The sequence below is a fragment of the Vigna unguiculata genome, chromosome 6 (genome assembly GCF_037176805.1).
Source record: "Vigna unguiculata cultivar grain cowpea cultivar isolate G323 ecotype 2 chromosome 6, ASM3717680v1, whole genome shotgun sequence".
Lineage (NCBI taxonomy): Eukaryota > Viridiplantae > Streptophyta > Magnoliopsida > Fabales > Fabaceae > Vigna > Vigna unguiculata.
The window spans coordinates 30,224,763-30,250,399 of NC_140797.1; the positions used below are offsets into that span (position 1 = coordinate 30,224,763).

The 25,637-nt window shown below is 36.8% G+C and overlaps 2 protein-coding genes across 2 annotated transcripts; one reads left to right on the top strand and one right to left on the bottom strand.

Annotated features, from left to right (window-relative positions):
* Positions 1–11,942: 11,942 nt before the first annotated feature.
* Positions 11,943–14,838, bottom strand: LOC114187252 (strigolactones hydrolase CXE15-like). Its single transcript, XM_028075446.2, has 2 exons — positions 14,101–14,838; positions 11,943–12,525 (listed from the first exon to the last, which is right to left on the bottom strand). The coding sequence occupies exons 1-2, from the start codon at positions 14,775–14,777 to the stop codon at positions 12,216–12,218; spliced, it is 987 nt and encodes a 328-aa protein (XP_027931247.1). The 5' UTR covers positions 14,778–14,838; the 3' UTR covers positions 11,943–12,215.
* Positions 14,839–22,058: 7,220 nt separating this feature from the next.
* LOC114188456 (uncharacterized) lies at positions 22,059–24,233 on the top strand. The gene has a single exon (XM_028077031.2). The coding sequence runs from the start codon at positions 22,059–22,061 to the stop codon at positions 24,231–24,233; it is 2,175 nt and encodes a 724-aa protein (XP_027932832.2).
* The last annotated feature ends 1,404 nt before the right edge of the window (positions 24,234–25,637 follow it).

Consider the following 25,637-nt stretch of genomic DNA (forward strand, 5'->3'; position numbering starts at 1 on the left):
AATGAAATGCTTTGTTTTGATAGATAAATAAAAAAGCATTTAAAATACAAGCATTTTTTTTGAAGTATTTCAATTAGCTAAATTACTAGAAATTCAAATACCCTAATAATAGGTGGAATTTGAAATTATTCTCACTCAACCTCACACTTTGGACTCTTTGGTAGAGTTGTCAATTTGGCCCAGTCCACAGGGTCTAGCCTTGACACATGTCGGTTAAGGCCAAAAAAGCCCATAGGGCCAAAAAGTCCTACATTAACGAATACCACAAGGCCAAAACCACCACAAAAAACTCGTGGGCCAGGGCCAGCCCATGAGCGTTCTTCTTAAACATGAAAAATATATTATTTTTTAAAATATATTATTAAACATTTTTACGACAACCCGGGTCGTGTCGGTCCTATCTCAACCATCATCTGGGGTCGACCCATCTCGACTGTGGACCTGGGAAAAGGTCTTTAAGCTGACCTACTTAGATTGTTGGGCTGAATCGACCCGACGACCAAGATGGGCCCGACCAGTCCAAAGATCCAGATGGGCCAAATCGGGCAAACAATCCAAATGAACATAGTAAGCCCCAACACCCTAACGGGTCTGGTCGACCAGACGATCCAAACAAATTTGGCTGGCCTAACGACACAAACGAGTAGGGTCGACCCGACGACTTAGACGAGCTGGGCAGGCTCGACAAGCTAGACGGGCCAGGCAATCCTAATGACCTAGACTGACAAGGATGGAATGACGAAAAAAATGATTCGGGCGAACCCAACAACAAATGACACAAACAGATCAGGTGGGCCCAACAACCTAGATGTGACGGGTGGGCTCGACGACCTAGAGGCACCGGGTTGGCTCATCGACCTAGACGGGCTAGGCGGGCTCGATGACCAAGACGGGGTCAGACGACCAAGATTGATCGAGTAGGCCTAGCAATCCACACAGACCGAGGGGGCTGAACGACCTAGAGGTGTCGGGTGGGCCTGATGACACACACATGTCAAGTAGACCCAACGACCCGTACAGGCATGTCTTGCTTACTGACCTGACAAGATTGATCGGCTTGTCGATCTTGATGGGCCCTACCAGCCCGATGACCTAGACGCATCTGAACATCTCAACAACCTAGATGGGCTCAACCAGCACGACAACCTAGACTTGATGACATAAACATGTCCAACGACCCAAATGGGCTGGGCAAGCCTGACAACCTAGCAGGGCCAAACTGGGCCAACAACCCAAACGAGCCGGTCTACGAACTTGACGGGAACGACCGACCCGTATGGGCCATCAGTTTGATCAGGCTTATGTGGATTGTCGTGCCGACCCAACCCGTCTGGGTTTTTCGGCTAGCTTACCTCATTTGGGTTATCGGGTCGTACCACTTCGATTGGGTCGTCGACTTGGCCCGAACCATTTGGGTCATCGAGCCCCTTTCCAAATTTATCATGAACTCAAAACATAATTAAGCCTAAAATAAATATTGTTAAAATGAAATCTTATCTCACAAGAAATTCAATTATTTTATCCAAACAAGAAATTGAAATATAAGGTATTTTAATTTCTTTATCCAAACATGTTATTTAGAAAATGAAAGGAATTTAATTGCATACAATTCAAATACAATGCCTTTCAATTTCTTAGTATTGTTTGAATGCTTCATCCAAACACAAGGTTATAGTGTGTTTAGATGAGACATTTTAAGAGAATAATTCATTTATTTGGAGAATTTGAATTTCTTTGGAGTAAAATGACTTGTTTGGATGAGGAAATTAAAAAGAAATTGAAATTGAAGAATTTTAAAAAGGTATTTCAAATAACTAAAATAATTGAATTTCAAATTCACTAAAAAAAAGAAGGAAATTAAAATTCCACAATTTGTGGAATTCCTTGTTGGTTAGGATAAAAGATGATTGGGAGTAACTCGACCGACAATTGATTGAGATTGTCGAATTTGATCAAATTTTGATCAATGAAGACTTGGTCAAATTGAAATGCTTAATCCAAACATAAAGGATGATAAAACAAGTTGGTAGGTGTGCTTGTGCAGAAAACAATGACGTGACTTGCTACAAAGACATCGAAGAAAAGGTGGAAAGACATATATATATATATATATATATATATATATATATATATATATATATATATAAAATAGGAAAGTAAGGTAATATAGTGATACTCAATGACATAATACAAGTGTCTTTTGATGAGTAGTAGATAAGAGTTTATATTTGTGTGGGGAGAGTTTAAATCTTATATACAATTTAATTTATTCTTAACAATAAACATATTTAAGTCAAATAAACATATCTAAACCCTAATTCTTGAGTTGGAGGAGTACCGCAAAAGAAGTTTTAATGGTCATAGAAGGAGAAAGTAATCTCACATAAAGAGAAGAAGATGTGAGATTAAACGAGGAAAGTGTTACCTGTACAAAAAGTATGAAATGACGTACAAAGGTGTGTGACACAACATTATATATATATATATATATATATATATATATATATATATATATATATATATATATATATTCTCCTCCCATTAATTTCACTGCATTTGATTTTGAATCACAGATGCATAATCACTACTATAATTACATCATTATCAACTAATATTTGATGCTTATCATCTTCCTTTTAGATGCCGGAAAAAGTAGAAACTGAATTTCCCCATTTGTTTTCACTTCTAGAAGTTTACTTAGCTCAATCATGATCCACAATCATAAAGTGGCGCAACAACAATTATTTGTTTAATGTTTTCCAGTTCAAAGATTGCGTCTCTAAAGAGTTTGCATTCGTTGTCTTCACCTTTTAGTCCGTTTACTCCTCAGTGGCAACGAAATTATTTTAGCACTGTGATAAACAATTAAATACGAAAACTATTTATTTATATTCCGTCCATTGCAGTGGAAATTATGGATTTTCCACTACATGGCTAGGTTAATTTATTTTGTACTCAAAATGTCCAATCATTCTTAAACATTCCAAATAAAGAAATTGAGTTGAAAAGAGAAACCTCACATTTTAAAAGATTAATATTATTTAATTTCATTGATGTATTTTTTAAATACAATTAGAGATAAGATATGTGCATGTATCTTACGGACCCGCGTATCCACCCAAAAAGAGTGTTGACGTTGAGATAAAGCACATTACTCACCATGAGATACTTCAATTATGCAAGTGAAAAAATATTTTTAAAATAGCAGAAGATTTAAAATGTTTTCTTAGAGAGATATGCATAGACATGCATTCTCTTATAATATTTTTAATTTCATTTTCATTAATATATAATATTGGTAAAAATAAATATTAATTACAACGATAAAATCACTACCAGAATCTAGGATTTTTTCGTCGGTCAAAATCGGACGCCACTAGTGCAAAACCGATGAAAAGAGCATGACCTCGTCGGTCCAGCGACGACAACATGGATCACGCCCATTTTCTGGATGCAAAACTCATTTGCATTGGTCAAATGGGGACGAACATTTGCTGCTTGTTTATCGTCGGCTCAACCGACGAAAACACATAAAAAATAAAATAATAAGTTCGTATGCGTGGGTTAAGCCCACAAACACCTGAAAATTTTTCAAAATTTTGCGTGGGCTTAGCCCACGAATGATTGAAATAAAATATCTAAAATAGAGGGCTTTGCGTGGGTTTAGCCGACGCAAACAATTTCCCTTATAATTGTTGGCATGGGCTTAGCCCACGCAAATGTTTATTTCCAGGCATATCGCAAAATCTGCATCCAACAATACCAAAACCTGCATCCAGACACATTTCAAACAATAATTCAAGATATCATTTGATTCATTTAGAAGCGAAATTGCAAACACAAAATTAAGTAAATTGTGACTTTAATTAAATCAAATTACAGTCGCACAAAAATCGACAAGTCTAAAATCCACAGAAGACAAGTCCACCTAAAAAGCTTATTCTAAAAACCTAATTTTGATCTCATAACCAAAAAATTACTCAATCAATAGGAATTCAATCAACAATGTAGTGAAGTTCAATCAACAAGAGTACAATCACTGACTTGGATGCTTCAAAAATCTGCTGGGTTCGAACAAAAATCCCTAAACCGCGCTTACGAAAATCCCTAAATCTGCGAGGAAGCTCGTCGGTGCACCCTTTCTCGCCCAAACCTCCACGCTCGTCACGACATTCTCCTTGTGAGAGCAGCTCGCATCGTAACAGAACCTCGCCTCCTCGCAGCAGGTGGCGTCTTTGAAGAAGCTAACCTCATTGGAGTATTGTTCTTGTCGCCCACTTGCCTCGATGGAGTTTCTCCACTCATGGAAGAAAACGCATGCCATAGAGAAGGAGGGAAATGTCGAGGCTGACTCGAGGGAAGGGGAAAGCGATAGGGGAAAAAGTGAAATATGATGTTTTCCCCCTATACTTTAACCTAAAGTTTAATTTTTTTTATCTCAACAGTGTATGCGTGGGCCAGCCAGCGCAAACAATTTAATTTGTTATGCGTGGGTCATCTGACGCAACTTATTGGTTGATTTGCGTCGGCCAAACCGACGAGAATCTAAAATTAATATTTTTTTCATTTCTACGAATAGATAATTTTTGTTTCTAAATAACTTTTTGGTTACCGTCGGTTTTGCGTGGGTCTGGCCGTCGTATTTTGCGTCCTACACTGATCCGACGCCATAATTTCGACGCTAAAACTGCGCACTCTTGTAGTGAATGTTTAGCCTTCTTATATTTTTGTTTAATAATAGTTTTACAGAAAAAGAAAACATTACAAAAGCAAACGAAGTGCAGGTTTACAGCAAACACTAATGCATAATTGCGTTTTTACCTCGCCTTATAGGCCTCGGTTGGCGAGGAACCGAAGCATATAACGGTGCGGTGGCAATTTTGAAATTAAAGGCAACTTATAGGCCTTGGTTCACAGAAAAACCGGTGCCAAACGCTGTTATAGGCTTCGGTTCAAAAAAAATCGGTGCCAAAAGCTGTAATAGGCTTCGGTTAAGGAGGCCCGAAGCCAAAAAGGTTGCCAGAAATTTCAAAAATGCCATTGACGTTGGGACCTATAGGCTTCGGTTGGGGAAAAGTCGGTGCCAAAGGGGTTATATGCCTCGGGTGTTAGGGAACCGGGGCCAAATAGGGGTTATATGCCTCAGTTCTAAATTGAACCGAGGCCATATGGTTTAATTAGGGCTCAAAAATAGAACCCCTTTCTTCCTCGCGCGCGCCAGCTGCTCCTCCATTTCTCTCTGCAAATTCCGACCACTCTCTGCAAGTTCCGACCACTCCAACAACGCGAGCTCCGTGCTGCCACTGCCACCGCCTCTCGTGCTGTCGCTACCACTGCCATTGTTGCGCTTCCGTCGTCGTTGTCTCCTCTTCTCTCTGCGACTTCCGGCGAGCCCACCACTCGAGACCACCACGCGAGCCTCCTGCCACCGCCGTCTCGTCTCGCGTCCAGCCACCACCACGCGAGAACACCAGGCGAGCCCCCTGCCGCCGTCTCGTCTCGCGTTCGGCCACGCTGCTCCGACCAGTCGTCCCTCTCTCTGTCTCTCTGCAAGTGTTCCGGCGTCCCTCCACCACCACGCGAACATTTTCGTTCTTTTGTCGCAATTGTCGCGCCGCGGTTTTCTTTAAGGTAAATTTCCAACGCGTTTTTGTTTGATTTTCTATTTTTGTGTATGTTAATTTTAAATTTTAGTTATTGTGAGTGTTAATTTGGATTGAGATTGAAATTGTTTGGAGTGTTTTGATTAATTTTGTGAAAGGATTGAGTCTCAATTTAAGAGCATTGTGTCATCAGATGTAGAGCATTAAGTCTGAATTTAAGAGAATTGTAAAAACACTATAATTAAATAGGTAATATATGATGTTAAGGAAATTGTTGTTTTTGCTTTTATTTGTTACTTATGACTTTCTCTTGTGTTTTTTTTTATCTCTTTTTACGCGCTCCTAGGTTCCTAATTCTAATATTTTCCTACGATGCCAATATGTTGTTTGCTTTATATATTTTATTAATTATTTGTTAAAACATGTTGTTTGTTTTTCTTATATGTGAGTTAGCCTTAGTTTCCCGTTTGAGATTCAATACGTAAATTATGTATTGTCCCCGAGTTTTCATTTTGAAAAAACTACATTTTTTTTAAATTAGATATAAGGGGATACAATACTAATAATTTAAATGTATTGAATCTTGAATTGTCCGATTGGACAGTTTAAGAAGATTAATCACTTATATATATATATATATATATATATATATATTTAAATACATATCTTAAAATCCATGAATATTTGTCAATTGTGTTTTGTATTGATCTTTGGGTGCATATTTGATTGTGGTTTATAATCACTTTCATTTCGTGTATCCTGAAGGTCAATGCGAAATACTGGCAAAATTTTGTGAAATTTAAGATATGTATTTTAAAAGTAATATGTACCAATAAAATAAAGAAAGTGAATCTTCTTAAATGGGATAGAGTCACACCTTGATTACGACGTGAGCATTGATCAAAGATTACTGAAATTGTTCACGCAATTTCAATATGGATCGAGATTGGATTAATTTACCACGTATTAGCGCTGAGTATGAGAATGGAGTAGAGGAATTTATAAAATTTGCACAACGTTATGAGGGGAGAAGTGATGATGAGGTGAAGTTCAGATGTCCTTGTGTCAACTGTTTGAATGGAAGAAAATTGAATGCAACTCAAGTTAGGGAACATCTTATTTGTGATGGTTTCCTTAGAAGTTATACAATATGGACATGGCACGACGAATTTATACACATTCCAACTGTTTCTCGGATTGAATATCTTGCCAATTCCTCCATGAAAGAGCGACGGGAAGAGCGACGGGAAGAGCAATTTGAAGAGCAAGTAGAAGTAGAAGAAGACAATATAGAGGACATGATACGGGATGTTGGCGCAGAAGCTTTTGCACAAGCGCATGTGTATGAGACGATGTCTGCTGATGCGGAAACTCCGTTGTATGTTGGTTCAACTAAGTTCACGCGATTATCAGTGGTTTTAAGACTTATGAATTTGAAAGCGACCAATGGTTGGACAGATAGAAGCTTCACAGAATTGCTCGTGCTCTTGAATGAAATGCTTTCCGAAGGAAATACTCTACCCACTTGAAACTATGACGCAAAGAAAATTCTTTGTCCGATAGGTATGGAGTATAAAAGGATACACGCATGTCCTAATGATTGCATATTATACAAAAAAGAATTTGAAGATTTGAAAAAATGTCCAAAGTGTGGGTCATCACGGTACAAGCAGAAAAGAAACAGTGAAGATAATGGTCAAATAGAGAATGAAGGATCTGCTTTGAAAGTAGTCTGGTACCTTCCAATCGTGCCCAGACTTAAGCGTTTGTTTGCAAATCCTAAAGACGCTAAAAACCTTAGATGGCATGCAACTGAGAAAAGATGTGACGGACTCCTTCGTCATCCAGCTGATTCAATGCAATGAAAAAATATTGATCAGGAATTTCCCAAGTTCGGTGAAGAATGTAGAAATATTCGTTTTGGCTTAGCTATCGATGGAATGAATCCATTTGGTAATTTAAGTACAAACCACAGTTGTTGGCCTGTTATATTATTCATTTACAACTTATCTCCTAGACTCTGCATGAAGAGAAAATACATGATGTTGTCTATGATGATATCTGGTCCAAAGCAGCCTGGAAATGACATAGATGTATATCTCAATCCTCTAGTTGAAGACTTGAAGTTGTTGTGAGTTGATGGTGTTGAAGTATTTGATTCTATTGCTTCTGAAACTTTCATGATGCATGCAATGTTATTTTGCACCATTAATGACTTTCCAGCTTATGGTAATTTGTCAGGGTACAATGTCAAGGGTCATAAAGCATGTCCTATATGTGAAGAAAACACTGCATCTCATCAATTGAAAAACGGAAGGAAGACCGTGTATCTGCGCCATCGAAGGTTTTTACAAGCTAATCATCCTTATCGAAGGTTAAAGAAAGCATTCAATGGACATCAAGAGAATGACAAAGCACCGACTCCATTAACTGGCATTCAAATTCATGAAAAAGTTAATAAAGTACATCATGTATTTGGTAAAACGTCCAAGAAGTCATCTGCATCGAGCCCTTGGAAGAAAAAAATCAATATTCTTTGACCTTCCATATTGGTCGAAGTTAGAAGTTAGGCATTGCATAGAAGTTAGAAGTTAGAAATAATCAATCCTCCTTTGGCCTCGCCCCAATATGCCTCGGTCCGGGAACCGGTGCAGAATAGGAAAAATAACCGCTGCCAAAAGGCCTTCCTGCATTGGTGAAAGTAACTAAAGCAACGACATGAAATATGATAAAGGATTTGAAGTATGTTCCAATGTAGAAAAAGAAAAGGAAAAAAAAAAACTCTATATAAGCTCTTCAAAATTCATTTCAGATATTTGTCTTTTTCTATAAAATAAGGTAGTTAATTTTCTAGAACTTTAATATAAAAAAAACGTCTGACTTAACTTTTTTTTAAGAAAAAATAACGCTATCTAGATTTTTTTTTTTACGTTTTTATGCATAAAATGATGGGTAAAATTGTTAAGATATAATTACGGATTTAGTCTCCCAATTTTTTTAATTTGTTCAATTTCGTTTCCAAATTTTTGAAATGTTCAATTTGGTACTCTTATTTTTTTAAAGTGAATCAATTTAGTGTTTGATCAAGGACACATCCACAAAGAGACTAAAATGATGTTAACTACACCCAATAAACAAACCAATCCCATTAACAACTTCACCATTGTTTCTATTGCACAGTGACAACTCCCCAATATACAAATAACGTTAGCTGGAATATAACAGGAAATACTAAACTGAACCACTCTAAAAATAAGAGTACCAAATTGAACCTTCTAACAATTCAAGGACTAAATTGAACCAACTCAAAAAATTGGGGGACCAAATCAATAATTATACCAATTTTTAATTTGAGACAAGTTACCGGTGTTACCTTTTCTAATATAATATCAAAAAGTAATGATTTTTTAAGAAAAGATAGTACAAAATATAAAAATTAAAATATATTTTATTTTATTTTATTAGGGTTAAACTTAATTACTAATTTGATTTTCGTATCTTGCTAGTTAGTTTATTTTGTTGTCCAGACTTAATTAAGTTCATATTTTTAAAAAAAAAAACTTAATGTCTTCCGATTAAATGAACGATCATGTTAGTTTAAAGTGTCACATATCAAAATCTATATCAAAATCTAAGTTTGTAAATATTAATCTTCTTTTACTTTGTATATCTATTATTGTCAAAATCAGAAAAATTCTAAAACAAAAAATATTCAAATTTAACATGTGACACACATAGACTTGGATATATGATACTTTTAAACGAAGTTTTTGTCAATTTAATGAAAAGGGTTATATTGAATTTTTTTACAAAATGATTAAATATGTTTTTAGTTCCACAACTTTAATGTAGAATTAGAATTTGTCAATGTCTGAAATTATAATACATTTTGGTCTCTAAACTTTAAAAACAAATGGATATAGTCTTTTAATCCAATTATGTTACATTTTTTGTTCTGTGTTAAATACTTTTCATATTAGTATTTGAATTGTTTATACCATTTAATACATTTATGCTTTAATGTTAATTAAAAAAATACGTCAGACAGATATATTTACTTTTTTATGATAAAAATAGTTATATTACTATAACCGTAAAATTAATCATTACATATCTTCTTAACTTGACTAAGGAAAACATCAATTAAAATTGATATGAAGGTGAAAACAAATAATTTCTTTCATATTCAATTCAATCATTATTATTTTTTCTATCATCATCGTTAAAATTTTATTTTATTGATATAGATTTGTGTTATTTATCATCTATTTTTATTAACTGTTTTCTTTATCGGTAGTTGAAAAACATATAAGTCAAAGTGATTAATTGACCAACTACAAAAGAATTATATTTAACCTACGAAAGTCATGACTTTTTAGCTGATATTAATAACTATTATTTTTTGTTGATATTATTATAATTATTTACTTATTGATATATTATTGATATAAGTTAGGATTGTTTCTTGATTGACCTTTGTTTAAGTTTTATTAATCAATAGTAGTTATTTTTTTTTTTAATATTCACTTGATTTCTTTTACAAGAAAGGTTTGTGCTTTTTTTTTTCAATGTTTATAATTTTTGTTATTTTTATGTTAGATGATATGTTTTGTTTTTTATATATTTGATGGTTATTGAAATACTTTATTTAAAAATTAAAATTTCTTAAATTTGAATTATCTTATTTATAGAATAGTTATAAGGTTAACAATATAAAATAAAACAAATTTTAATTTAATATATTACGATCTTCTTAAAATTGTAAATTTTTATATCGTTTTAGACCTCAAATACATAAGACCATTTAGTATCACAAATTACAGCATATTTTTGCTACTATTTTTTATGTAAGATACCATGGACAACAAATGTAAATGTGGCTTGCCATCAACTACTAATGCTCTATACCACATATCAATTACTTCAATACCTCACATAATTTCCCCTATCAAAATCATATTTCTCTCAAATATTTGTCCTTCATACCTACCCTTTTATGGGTCCACAAACCGCCACTCATGGTTCCTCATCAACAACAAAAAAGTATTTGTCTATTCACTCAAGATCAAAACCCACCAAAACATTATAACATGCACAACACAGTGTACACTTCAACTAAAACTGAATAACACACGCATGCCAACACAGTAAGAAGCAAAATTGGACCATTTTTTTCAAATAATAGAATAATCAATGTCTTATAGAAATGGAAAAGTGTTAACACCATATAAAAAATAAATCCATCTTATTATCTTAAGATTTTGGATTGAAGAAGATGGTAATATCTTATATGTGAGTTAAGTTCATTACAAGAATTTTGTTAATTACTGATAATATATTATTTGTCAATAAATTCTAATTTATCAACAAATATTTTCGACTGATTTCACATTTAAATTTACCAATAGATACGTCCATCGATACGAAATTCATTTATCGAATCCGTCAAAAATATCCATTATTAATTGATCATCACAACTACCGATGGATAGTTCCGTCAGTACCTTCACACTTATTGACAATCAAATTTCGTCAATAAATTTGTCAACACTTTGGGTGACAAATTTCTCGTCCAATCTATTAAAGTTTTATATTATAATGGGGGTGGGTGAGAAGGAGAGGGAGGATGAGAAGGAAGAAAAAGAGGTGGTTGGTGGGTGAGGTGGAGGTTTTTGGGTGACTTAGAGGCTTGCTAGTGCGCGTTAATGACATCAATGATCGTTGATGATAGTGAAAGTGACGATGATGGTGGTGGTTGGAGTTAAAGAAGGAAGTGAAGATAAAGGGGAACAAATAAGAGGAGGGTGAGATCCCAAAGGATGAAAATGATTTGGAGTGGTGGTGGTAGCACTACGACTAGTCGATGACGAGGAGGAACGAAAATAAATAGAAAAAAAAGGAAGAAGAGGAAAAAGAAAACTCAATCACACATTTTACTAATGGATATTACTAACATATTTACTAGCAGACAATTACAAACGGATTTGAGATTATCGATACTTATCAATGAATTTTTATATCCGTTGATAAACTTTACCGACGATCATTTTATCAACAAATTTCTATCCGTTGATAGTTCATCAGTACATACGATTTACCGATAAATTTGTGCTATTATCGAAGTGGCTGTTAGTAATATGAAATTTTCTTAGATTGGTGCATTTTCATTGGTTTTATTTATCTCTAATGAATCCCCCTCAAACATGTTAAGATAAATAACAATACATGTAAAAGATACTTATGGATATACTCTAATTGAAAATTTCCCCTCCAATCTAATATAGACTAATGTGTTTATCTACTTTTTGATTTTTGTTGGAGTTAGAAGAAAAGACACAACACAAATTTGATTAATTTGGAAATAGCAAACCTTAAATTTATTATTATAAGATTAATTGAAATCTTTAACTCGCATACTATACAATTCAAAAGTAATAGCACCAACAACTAAGAAAAGTACTTAATGACTACGATCTCCAATGAAAAACTACACTTACACACCATTGAAATTGACGGATACAATTCATTTCCATAACCACTTCATTGAGCTAAAAGAAATATAGACTAATTAACCTAATTACATAATTATCTTTGAACCCGTGATGGGTCTAATCAAGTAGAAGTCTGAAGCATGAATCGTTTAAGGATTTGGATGACCTCTTCTGCAAGTTGTGAGGAATATGAATCATGTGTGAAAAACCCATGCTCGCACCCCTCAAACTCAAGGTATTCAATGTCTTTGCCTTGTTCTTTTAACCTTCTAGCATAGTCTTGTGCTCTATCCTTAAGCAATTCATTGCCACCAACTATCACCAAAATAGGATCAAGCTTCACTTCTTCAAGATTCGGGCTTCTAGCTCCAAACGGATTCGCCAATGGGTGGTCTCTCGATTCTCCCAAAGGCATCGACAACCTCCAAAATCTGTTCCAAATAATAATAACCATTTATTTTGTTTAATAATGTTGAATAGGCATGTTGTATTGTTTAATGTTAATGTTGTACACGTCACTACGTACTAGGCATCTTGTTTATATGAATTTAATTTCTTAATAAAAAATATAAAGTATTATCATTTTAATATATAAATTATTTATAAATTGCGTCTAACTTTTTCATACATCGTATTGGTCACTAGAAGATGGTAACATAAAGAAGTGTGGAAGAGGGTTTAGCCAAATGTCACCACTAATCACTTTTTCCATCTTGATTGTCGTGGAATTTAAAACCTAACATTTCGTATTATAAATTGTAATTATTTAAAAAATAAATTTTATTGTATACTTACTTTCTCTTGCAAAATCATAAAGATCTTTTATCCGAGTAAATTTCGTTCAAATAAAAATATTTATAATATGGTGACATTAGCTTTTTAACATTTTTCACATATAAAATGAATAATAGCATAATTATTCATAATGTGGTGACATTATTCGTTTAATAAAATTTCAAAACGTTAAATATGTTATGTTTTCAATTTGTTTACATGTTAAATATACAACGTTATTACTAAATTTCAATAATTGAATATTTTATTTTGTAAATGCATTCACGTGTTTTTAGTAATGAATTATTTTAACATATTTATTTTAAACTTGTAATTATATATATATATATATATATATATATATATATATATATATATATTAATGTAAAAGGAGCATCAAAATTATTTAAGTGTAGGGAAATTTTAAAACACGCGTAGCGCAAGTCTTAATCATCGCATATTCCTTTCCCATTTATGGCCAAAACGAAAACAAGTGGGGTGAAAGTGGGTCCATGCATATTCATTAACTCTGAGAGCCAATTCACACACCAGTGGAACCACTTCATACTCAAACCACAATATTGAGAAAAAATAAAAGACTTTGCACAAACACAAAAGAATTTAAGAAAGTAGGTTAGTTACTGAAATAAAAAATAAACATGACACTCAAGTAGATAGAAAGTTATAAATGTCCACCCTACTTGGTGTGGATTGGAGTAGGAAAAAAATACAGAGAAAAAAAAAACGATGAATATAACAAGTTACGTGATATAAAATAGAGAGAGAAAAATAGGATATAAGTAAAATAATAAAACAAAGTAGGTATATATCATCCAATAATAAGAGAGTCTGCCCAAAGCTTTAGGGGGTTCCAAACTTTTTGGTCCCTAAAAGGTTTATTCAGTATTTATGAAACTTTTGTGAAAATCTCATCAAAGAAAAAATCATTTTCATTTCTTTTATGAGACTAATTTTTTGTTATTTCATGAATTTAAAAGTGTTATATCTGAGTTTGTAGGGGGAATATTTTGAGCCGACATTTTATGATACTGTGAAACGTTTATTGGAAATTAATCTTTTCATAATTAAATAGATATTTTTCATACATTATGGATTAGTTAATCTGTGTCAAAGTTTTATATTATAGATTAAACTTTTGGTATGGAAAAAGAATGTAAAGTGATATATATGATTAGGTTGGAATGAAGGGAGAGAAAAGTGCTTAGCCTCACCTGTCCAATAACTCAAGGTTCAGCATGTGCTCTGGTGGACCTTCCTCAGACTTGGTCCGAACCTCCCCGCCAAAAAACGGCGCAAACAACACGTAACCTCGTACCCGAACCGGGTCCATCTCACTCGAACCGGACCCCAACCGAACCGCGAGGTGGTGCGCAATGTTCCCGCCAGAGGAGTCTCCGACGACAAACACGCGGTCAAAGTCAACGTCACTACCCAGCCAGGAGTCCCCACCGTTTTCATCCTCCTTCAGCCTCAGTCCCTGCCTCTGGAGCCACCTCACGGCCTCCACCGCGTCATCCACCGCCGACGGAAGGCGGTGTTCCGGCGCGAGGCGGTAGTCCGGCGAGAGGACGACGGCCTGGAGACCCGAGGCGAGGCGCGTGCAACAGTTGTGAATATGGGGCCACGTGCGCGAACCGAAGCAGAAGCCTCCACCGTGAAGGAAAATCACAATAGGAAGCTTGTTGGTGTTGAGCGTTACGCTTTGGGGTTTGTAGAAGCGAAGAGAAAGGTTGAATCTCTTGTGGAAGAGATAGTCGTTGAAGGTTACGGAGTGATCTTGAACGGCTGAAATTTTGAACTCTATATCGTTGGAACGGAAAATAGAACCGTCGCTAAAGAGTTGGAGAAAGCCCAAACAGTCCTCTACTACGTGGGGGAGAGAACCCATTGATCCTACTGATATATCACTATACCTAGCTTCTGTGTTTTGCAATTTGCTTTCTTTGTGCCCATACATATATATACAACTCCATAAACATGTGAAATATATTTAATATTAATTTTTTTTTTTACCTGCAAACTATGTTTCAAACTAAGTATTATATATAATATGTCTAACTAACAAGGCAACAATTCAAATATAATGTCATAACGAACGGTTAGATTTACAACTACGATTGAATCTGAAATTCTTAACGATTCGGTGTCTGATACGTAATGCTAAAATTTGAATTATTGGGAATGGAGTTAAGAGAAAAATAAATTTTATACAATATAATAAAGTATAAAATTTTAGCATTGCAACATATATGTTATCACTTTAAATAAAAGTCATGTTTGGGGCTTGAAAAACTTACGTTCAATGTTGTTTTTTATTGGTTTTAGATGTATGTATGTCTCTTAGATTGTTTTACTACAACATAATCTTTGTGAGTTGTACCAAGCAAGTGCGGTGAGTGTAGACTACCTTTTCTCTTCCTGTAGAGTAGCTCAAAAGATGTGGAACCTATGTGATAAATGGCTGGGGTGAGCTCTGTGCACCATTTTAAAGCTTGGGAGAATTTTAAACACTTTATATGGAGAGACATGTAGTTAGCAATAGTGGAGGAAATCTGGAAACATAGGAATGGGGTAATCTTCAAACAAAGGAAAGTTGATCCTGACGAAATATTTGGTTTAGCACAAGTGACAGCTTGGGTTTGGATGAAACACAAAATTCCCTTAGTAAATTTTTCATATAGTGATTGGGTTTTTTCACCTCTCTCGTGCTTAAATCCTTATGATATGATAACTACTGTGTGTTCTTAGCATGACCTTTTTAACAGGGATGTATATTGTTTAAGTGGAACCTGAACATACTTGGGATAAGCACAACCTTGTCTTTCTCTCATGACTATGTTCCTCAACTTTTCTCCATTTAGATGAGGACTTTGAGCTCTTCAGTTCGGTGTGGAAATCTGTCCAGGTTATGTTGATTATGTCTTATTGCTTCAGGTTATGTTTGGCTCCTAATTGGGTTCCATGGTATTGATGACCTTAGAATGCATCATTCTATACGCACTAGTGCAGATTTGATATTTTACCTCGCCTTATAGGCCTCGGTTATGGCGGAACCGAAGCCTATAAGGAGGCGGTGGCAGTTTTGCAATTTCAGCAACCTAAATTGCTTCGGTTCTACAAACAACTGGTGTCGTAAGCAGCTTTAGGCCTCGGTTCCTTAAGAACCGAAGCCTATTAGGCAGCCCAGAAATGAAAATTTTAAATTGGCGCCAGCGAGAACACATTTGAACTCGGTTGCTTTTCGACCGAGGCAATATTGGGCAGTTTTAGGCCGCGGTTGAAATAGAACCGAAGCCTATAACCCTGTCCAGAAACCCTAATTTAAAAATTTCATCAGCGCCGCCCCTTTGGTTTCGGGTCCCCTTCGACCGAGGCTATTGAGCCTGTTAAAATCCCCAAATCGTGAACCCCGATCACTATTCATCTTCTTCCCTAATTCTCTCTGCGCGAACCCCAGGTGTGATGGACTGCCTGCTGCTGTTGCGTTTGCATGGTGGTGTGGAAGTTATGTTCGCTGTTGCAACTATTCCAGGCACTTCCATGGTGAGTGGTGCAGTATTGGCATTCACGGTGGCTCACGAAAGTGCATGTGTTGCTGAAGATGAGGCGAGGTGCAGCGATAAAACGGTGGTGTAGGTGGTTACGGTTTCCGCTGCTGCTGCGGCGTCAATGGCTGAACGATGGAGTTCTCGTCACTGCTTGGTGGACTGCGCGAAGGATTCGCGATGGGTGCTGCCGGTGAGATGAAGAATGGAACTATGGTGGCTGAACTCGCGTCTCTGGTGTGTTCTCACGTGATTGATGCTGGCGCTGTTCTGGTTCGCTGCTGTAATGAAGGATATGTCTCCGCTGCTGCCATGGTGGTCGCAAATCTGGTTCGATGTGCAAAGGTGGAGCTCGCGCCGACGTTGCAGTGGAAATGATGGTGGTGATGTTGCGTCTTCAATGGTTGTGGTGGCAGCGTGAAGATCTATGGCTTCGGTCCTGCGAATTTTTTTATTTTTTTTAAAAAAATATTGAATCTATGACTTCGGTCTCTCTGCAATCGAGGCAGAAAAGAGATCTATGGCTTCGGGTAATGACCGAGGCCAAAAGGGGGTGCCTTTTGGCCTCGCTTTAATATGCCTCGGTTCTTAAACCGAGGCAGAATCTTGAAAATAATCGGGGCCAAAAGGGGGTATTGCACTAGTGACACTTTGCCTATACCTATTCATGTGTAGGGCCTTTCTGTCTCTGTTTTTGGTTGTGTATTTTGGAGCAGCAGAACAAGTTTGTGGCTACTGCTTTAGTCTCATGTGCATCTTCTTTAGGGTCTTTTTAATCTTTGATGGATCTCTAGTTATTGGCTGTCATGTTTTGAAAGGTTTCGATGTCAAGCTTCTGCATCTTTTTGTATATGTTATTGATCTTTTTGTAAAAGGGTTAGAGCACCCCATATGTTCTCTTCTTTAATTTATTCATTCTTTGCTGAAAAAGAAATATAAAAACTATATACTTTTTGTTTTATATTTTTTTTTTTGAGTTTTTGTGTATAAAGATTAGAGCATCCAAGTGTTCTATATTAATATATTCTTTAATACTGATAAAAAAGAAAAAAATATATGATGATACAGGGATATACTTAATTGAAAGTGGAGATATGATTTGGATCGACTCTTAATATAATTGGAAAATCCTCTGTTTGGGATAAAATAGTAAAGTTAAAATTTCCAGAAAAAAGGGGATAGTGGTAAGTGATTCGGATAGACATGATTATATAAATATCGATGTTCATAAATCGCATGCTGAGCAAATTGGATGTGTGCATGTAGCATGGCATTGACCACAAGTTTTCATATTTCATTTTTCTCTTTTATGTAACAATATAACTGTCCAAACAATGGGATATTATTATTTCATAAAAATGGTTTTATTCATTATGCATAGTTATTCTTGTTATGTATTTTTAAAAATTAGTAAATGATAATGTACTGAAGATAATATATATGCAGTGATTTTGTTTGTTTGACTTTCAAAATTGATGTAAAACGCCTTGTGTAGTGATATCTGTCGTCCATATCCACTAGAACAGTGATACGTGTTCGATGTTGTTTTCTTGTGAAAAGGTTGTTTTTCATATAATATTTAAAATTAAAAGCATGAACATGATTTTGAGTTTAGTTTTTGGGCACAGTGATTAATGGGTTGAAGAAAAAAAAATGTGAGGTGTCGATAGCAGAAGTGTTGTATTGAAAATTGTGAGGCTGGAAGGAATTAATAGATAAATATCAGAAAGGCATTAAAAGTGGTGGTGATTGGTGGTTTGGCACTTGAATGGGGTGTTAGTGGAGGGCCAAAACAAGACATGGAAATGGCTTATCTTTAGTATTAGCGAGTGGTACATATAATAATGAAATAACCCATTATAATACATTACATCTTAAGGTGTGGGTTAAGTTAAGTCTTTCATGGCATGTGTTTCAAAAATCTTAATCACTTTCTTCTTCACCTTTTTCTCACACTCAATCACATTAACGACTTAATGCTGACATTAATCCCTTAATGGTGCTAAGTTATGATTTTACGTTTACCGCTTTAATGTAATTTATTATTGACGTAAAATATCACAGACCATCTTTTGGTATAGTTTTTAGTGATAAGAAATTTGAATTATTTTTTGAGGAGTGTTAAAATGGGTCACTCGGTCTATTCAGTTCACTGTGGGTTGATTATTTTCTTATGTTCTCTTGAATGAATTTATTGTAGAGAAGGATTAGATAGACATGATTTAAAGATGGGTTAATTGTTCACTTTTAAGAATTTGAGAGGGAGGGAAAAGAAAGAACATCAGGATTTCCTTATTTGATCATTTTTGTGTGATGTTTTAAGGGTCATTTAAGTAAGATTCCCATTATGCCATCGTTTCATTTTTCATTTTCTTAATTAACATTAATTCACATGCATTTATTAAATTGTTTATTATTTCTTCCCAAATTTCTAAATTTTTTATAAAAAAAAAATGAAGTAAAAATATTGTATTATTATTATTTTTTTATTAAAATATTTTTTTATTTATTCATTTAAATATTTTTTATTAAATAAATCTAACTCATCTAAATATAATTTTAGATTATTTTCAACATCAAGGAAAATTTGGTATTCTTGTTTTTCTTTCAACTAAACTTAATTTTTAATCTATCACACCAATCAAATCACTCACCAACTTTATTTCTAAATCCAGTCACTTTCACCTCAAACCAAATCCCTCACCTTGTGTTTGGATAAAGCTTTTCAACAATTATAAGAAATTGAAATGCATTGCATTTGAAATTCTTACAATTGAATTCTCTGCATTTTCTAAATAATCTGTTTGGATAGAATAATTGTAATACCTTAAATTTTAATTTCTTGTTTGGATAAAATAATTGAATTTTGCTTATGAGATAAAATTTCATTTTAATAATATTTATATTAATATATAAATTTTGAAATTAAATTTAACAAATATAATTATCAACTTAAAATATTTAAATTCGGTCAAATTTTGATCTAGCCAACTCGACCAAATTTTGGTCATTGTAAACTCAGTCCAATTTGGTCAAATTTCAGTAGAAGACAACTCGGTCACATTCGGCCAAATTTCGGCTAGTGCTGACTCGACCAAATTTTTCCAAATTTCGGTCGAGGTCAACTCATCCAAATTTGGACAAATTTAAGACTGTGTCGTCTCAGCCCGACCCGTTTAGGTCATCACCCGCCCCGCCCCATCTAGGTCGTCGGGCCTGCCTGGTCTGTCTGGATCGTCTGGCCGACCTGGCCCGTGTATGTCGTCGGGCCGACCTGACCCATCTAGGTCATATAGGTCATTTGGGCCAAATTAACACCTGTAATCTTGAACAATGAGGATTTCCACAAATTGTGGAATTTTAATTTCCTTCCTTTTTGAGTGAATTTCAAATTATACTATTTTAGTGATTTGAAATACCTTCTTAAAATTCCTCAATTTCAATTTCCTTTTTAATTTCCTCGTTCAAACAAACCATTTTACTTAAAATAAATTCAAATCCTCCAAATAAATGAATTATTCTCTTAAATTACCTCATCCAAACACACCATTAGGGAATGTTTGGATTGGGGAGAGAATTTGAAGGAGAGTGGGTGGATGGATTTAAAGGGATGAAGAGAGGATTATTATTATTATTACTATACAAATAATTATAATAATTAATAATATTACTATAGTATAATTGTTACTATTATTAATAATATTATTATTATCAATCTGATTACTAACCTTTCATAATTATTGATCTTGGTAATTAATATTATAAATTTTTAATATTATAATTAATATTAGTATTATTAAGCATAATTAATTTTGGTTTGTTGTTATAGATCCAAACACAAACTTTAAGTGAACAACACAAACTTCACAACCCTCTAATCCACTTAAATTCATTGTCTTCCTTTTCCCCAAAACAATCCTCATCATAAGTGAACACATATAGTGACCTAACCCAATCCGACCCACTTATTAGTGAACTCTAGAAATTTGAGCAAAACCCAACCCACCATGGGTTGGTGGGTTAAATGGATTGATCCCCTTAATTAAAAAAATTAATATTTTTTTTTCTCAACCTAACATTTCTTTCTAATATGTAACCAAAATCCAAAATGTCCAAACCTATTTTAAAAATTTATTTTTTCTCCTGTTAGACAATAAATAATCATTCATCCCAAAAACTAAATCATAAATCTAAATAAAGTAAAAAAAATAATCCCAATAATAATATTTTTTATGTCCGTGTTGGTGAACCAACGTTCACCACGAGTTCAACCCGGGTGAGTCGAGTTCATAGTGGGCCAAATTCATTTTTGACCTGAACTCAAATTTTCAAATTACTTTAAACCTAACCAGGCTTGAATCCATGGTGGACTAGATAAACTTACGAGTTTCAACTTATTTTGACAACTATAACAGCGAGTGTATTTCCAAATTTTTTCTAGACGAATAACTGCTAATAAATAGATGGAAACATAGTTATTTAATACAATGAATATTAACTTTTGTTAATGTTGGTGTATGGCCGGGTACATCCCGGCCCAATAAAACAGAAATGGCCGAGATCACCCTGGCCCAAGTACGAGGCACATTCGTTGTGGCCCGGTCACTGGGGTAACTGCTTTTCACCTTTTCTCCAACACAACACAGAGGGCCCAATAAGTGTGATGGCCGAATATATTTCGGCCCCTTTTGGCCGAGTGCATCCCGGCCCAAGGGAGTGGTAGATGGAACATACGATTATGGCGCAGAGGTACAGAGGATCAGCGTGCAATCTTAGTCAAAAAGGAAGGAGTTGATATTTGAGAAGTACAAACGGCCAAACCCCAAAAAGGAAGGAGTTGATATTTGAGAAGTACAGACGGCCAAACCCCAAAAAAGGAAGGAGTTGATATTTGCGAAGTACAGATGGCCAAACCCCAAAAAGGAAGGAGTTGATATTTGAGAAGTACAGACGGCCAAACCCCAAAAAAGGAAGGAGTTGATATTTGCGAAGTACAGACGGCCAAACCCCAAAAAGGAAGGAGTTGATATTTGAGAAGTACAGACGGCCAAACCCCAAAAAAGAAGGAGTTGATATTTGAGAAGTACAGACGACAAAACCCTAAAAAAGGAAGGAGTTGATATTTGAGAAGTACAGACGGCCAAACCCCAAAAAAGGAAGGAGTTGATATTTGAGAAGTACAGACGAACAAAACTCAGAATGGAAAGAGCTGATCTTTAACAAGATACACAAGAACAATCTTAGCCAATAAGGAAAGAACTGATGCGTGCAACCTCAGTCGAAAAGGGAAAGAATCGATCCTCGAATACGAACGGCCCGCAAATAATAATAACAGGTCCATTAAGAAATTAGTATAAATTAAGGCCTAAGTGAACAGGTAAAGGTACACTTTTCTGATTAACCTACTACTACTCATATCAATCACTCTCTAACTTGAGCGTCAGAGTGCCTGCAGGTACCCCCACCCTCGGAGTGTAGACGGCTGGGAGGCTCAGGAGGAGTCCAGGGAGGACCAAGAGGAGGTTCGACACAGAGGGTTCTTGAGATCGTCTGGTTCTGCACCGAAATAGTACCGATCAGGTACAATTGGCGCCCACCGTGGGACCAGACAATTCTCAAGAAGGATGGTGTCAACAAGAGCAGCAGTCGATCAAAATACAGTAGCAGCGGAGATGCAACGAGAGATGAACCGCCAGTTGGAGGAATTGAGACGCAAGAATGAAGAAGAGATAAATGCCCTGAGAGAGGAGAACCAGCGGTTGCGAAGGCAACTTGAGCAAAATTCCCAACAAAGGGAAGAATCTCACAGTAATGGAGAAGGAGAGGGCGGCACAGGACGAAATGGATTCAGGGTACAGACAACCACCAACCAAACAGGCGCGAGACCCAGAACAGCCAGACGCCACCCCTTCGTGGACGGGATCATGGAGGTAGAACTTCCTGCACGCTGGAAGGGATTGACTATGAGCCAGTACGATGGCACTACTGATCCAGAGGAGCACGTGGACGTATTCACCACCCAAGCAGGGTTGTACACTTCAGAGGACGCAATTCTTTGTCGTGTGTTTCCAACGTCCCTGAAGGGTCCGACACTCAACTGGTTCACACGATTACCACCTAACTCTATTGATTGTTTCGATACGTTGGTCACCCGTTTCGGCATTCAGTTCGCCACCAGTAAGCCACACCATCTCACTTCTTTGGCGTTAGTAAATATACGACAGGAGAAGGGAGAATCTCTGCGAGAGTTTATGGAGCGTTTCGGAAAGATATCGTTGAATATCTCTAATCTAAATCTTGAGGTCGCCATGCACCACCTTATAACAGCGTTAAAGCCTGGCCCATTCGTTGACAGTCTGTGCAAGAAGCCCGTGAGCAATCTGGACGAGCTCCGAACTAGGGCAACCAAATTTATGCAGATGGAAGAATTAAAGGAGTTTCGCAGTACGACCCAATCAGACACTCGGAAAAAGAAATACATTGACAGAGAAAGGGTGTTAGCGCCGCGACCTGACAGTAGGTTCAAGGACTCTAGACAACCAAAGTACAACAGGTACACACCCCCCGTGTCTAACAGAGAGAGAATTTTGGAGGAGGCCTTGAATGCCGACCTAATAACAACCCCTCAAAGGGTCCCGACTCCCCCAAACGCGGATACCACTAAGCATTGTCAGTATCATCAGAATTATGGACACACAACGGAGGATTGTTTTGTCCTGAAAAATAAAATCGAAGAGCTTATACAAGCAGGACACCTAAGAAGATTTGTCAAACGGGAGGAAGGGGGATTCTCTTCCAGAGAAGAGCGAAAAGGTAGATATGAGGAGCGACCACGAAGAACATCAAGGTACCAGGAGATGCGAGAAGAAGGCACCAGAAGGAGGGTTGAGCCCGAGGAAGATGATGAACAAGATGTGAGGGAGAAGCCATTGAGAGGGGTGATCAACTATATTTCAGGAGGCTTTGCAGGAGGTGGAGCCACTACGTCCGCAAGAAAGAAATACGTACGAGCAATTCAAAGTGTCAATGCCATAACAGTATGTCCCAAGCGGCACATGCCACCCATCACGTTCCGAGATGATGATTTCCAAGCGATTGACCCTCAGCATGACGACCCAATGGTGATATCAGTAGAGATCAAGGACTTCGCAGTAAGGAAAACCCTGGTGGACCCAGGTAGTTCGGTGGACATCCTATACTGGGGCACTTTCAGAAAGCTGAGAATTCCAGAAGGGAAAATCCAACAGTACTCAGAACCGATCGTGGGCTTCTCAGGGGAGCGAGTGAATACAAAGGGCTACATTGATTTGTTCACCAAATTCGGAGTAGGGAGAACGACGCGAATGGTAAAAATTCGATACCTTATTGTTGACGCTGACACCTCTTATAATATTTTGGTAGGGAGACCTTCGTTGAACATACTTGGTGCGGTGATATCTACATATCACTTAGCTATAAAATTTCCGTCAACTTCGGGAGACATAGTCACTGTACCTGTGGACCAGCCAACTGCGCGCAAATGCTACGCAGACAGCTTGAGAGAAAGACCATTACACCAAGTTGAGAGCCCAACACCGCTACAATACCAAAATCAAACCCAAGTCTTTTCACCAGGGAAATCTAGTGTGGCGAATGGCAAGTGCTGCCCGGAAACACGAGGGGAAGTTCTCTCCCAACGGGGAATAGGGCCACTCCGTGTTAAGGAAGTTGTGGGTAAATACGCATACAGATGGGAACACCTATCAGGTGTCTCTATTCCAACAACCTGGAACACCTTACATCTGAAGTATTACAGTTAGTTTTGTTAAATGCTTATTTTTATTTTCAGACTTCTTACGAACGATTTGTGGATTGATTGCATAATAAGTGGTGTACTCTTTCCTACCTTGATCTTTTTTAACCTAAGGATGGTTTTGGTCAAGAAGGTTTTAATGAGGCATCGTAGCAATAAATAAAACATAATTTTTCATTATTATTATTCTACGCTTACATTTTTCATCGCTGAAGCACGCACACATCTAAATCAAGTGCATCAATCAAATACTTTCTTAGCATTCTCTCTGTGGGAAAGGAAGCTTCATCAAACCAGATGATCCCCTCATATCTGTATCAATGAGAAAGGAAGCTTCATCGCCCTAGATGATCCCCTCATATCTATATCAATGGGAAAGGAAGCTTCATCGCCCTAGATGATCCCCCTATTGATAAAATAAATACGACAAAGATGACACATAACAACACACAAAAGCGAACTTAATAACCTCGTAGGGCAAGAGGCCAACCACATCTCGGCCAGGAATGGCCGGGTACATCTCGGCCAAGACACATGTTGGCAGCATCACAACCACATCCCAGCCAGGAATGGCCGGGTACATCACGGCCAGGAAAGGTCAGGTACATCTCGGCCAAGACACATGTTGGCAGCGTCACAAACACATCCTAGCCAGGAATGGCCGGGTATATCCCGTCCAGGAATGGTCCGGTACATCTCGGCCAACCACACTCTTTCTTTCCTTTATACTCGATTTTACACATTTCAGCCTCTTGTTTCACTTCGTTCACTACGAGACTGGGGGGGCTGGTGTTGGTGTATGGCCGGGTACATCCCGGCCCAATAAAACAGAAATGGCCGAGATCACCCCGGCCCAAGTACGAGGCACATTCGTTGTGGCTCGGTCACTGGGGTAATTGCTTTTCACCTTTTCTCCAACACAACACAGAGGGCCCAATAAGTGTGATGGCCGAATATATCTCGGCCCCTTTTGGTCGAGTGCATCCCGGCCCAAGGGAGTGGCAGATGGAACATATGATTATGGCGCAGAGGTACAGAGGAGCAGCGTGCAATCTTAGTCAAAAAGGAAGGAGTTGATATTTGAGAAGTACAAACGGCCAAACCCCAAAAAGGAAGGAGTTGATATTTGAGAAGTACAGACGGCCAAACCCCAAAAAAGGAAGGAGTTGATATTTGCGAAGTACAGATGGCCAAACCCCAAAAAGGAAGGAGTTGATATTTGAGAAGTACAGACGGCCAAACCCCAAAAAAGGAAGGAGTTGATATTTGCGAAGTACAGACGGCCAAACCCCAAAAAGGAAGGAGTTAATATTTGAGAAGTACAGACGACCAAACCCCAAAAAGGAAGGAGTTGATATTTGAGAAGTACAGACGACAAAACCCCAAAAAAGGAAGGAGTTGATATTTGAGA

Bases quoted from the DNA above. Each gene is read 5' to 3' on its own strand.
- LOC114187252 (XM_028075446.2), bottom strand. From the start codon at position 14,777: ATGGGTTCTCTCCCCCACGTAGTAGAGGACTGTTTGGGCTTTCTCCAA. The intron at 12,526-14,100 runs GTGAGGCTAAGC...TATTTGGAACAG, and splicing joins AACCTTGAGTTATTGGACAG to ATTTTGGAGGTTGTCGATGC.
- LOC114188456 (XM_028077031.2), top strand. From the start codon at position 22,059: ATGGTGTCAACAAGAGCAGCAGTCGATCAAAATACAGTAGCAGCGGAG.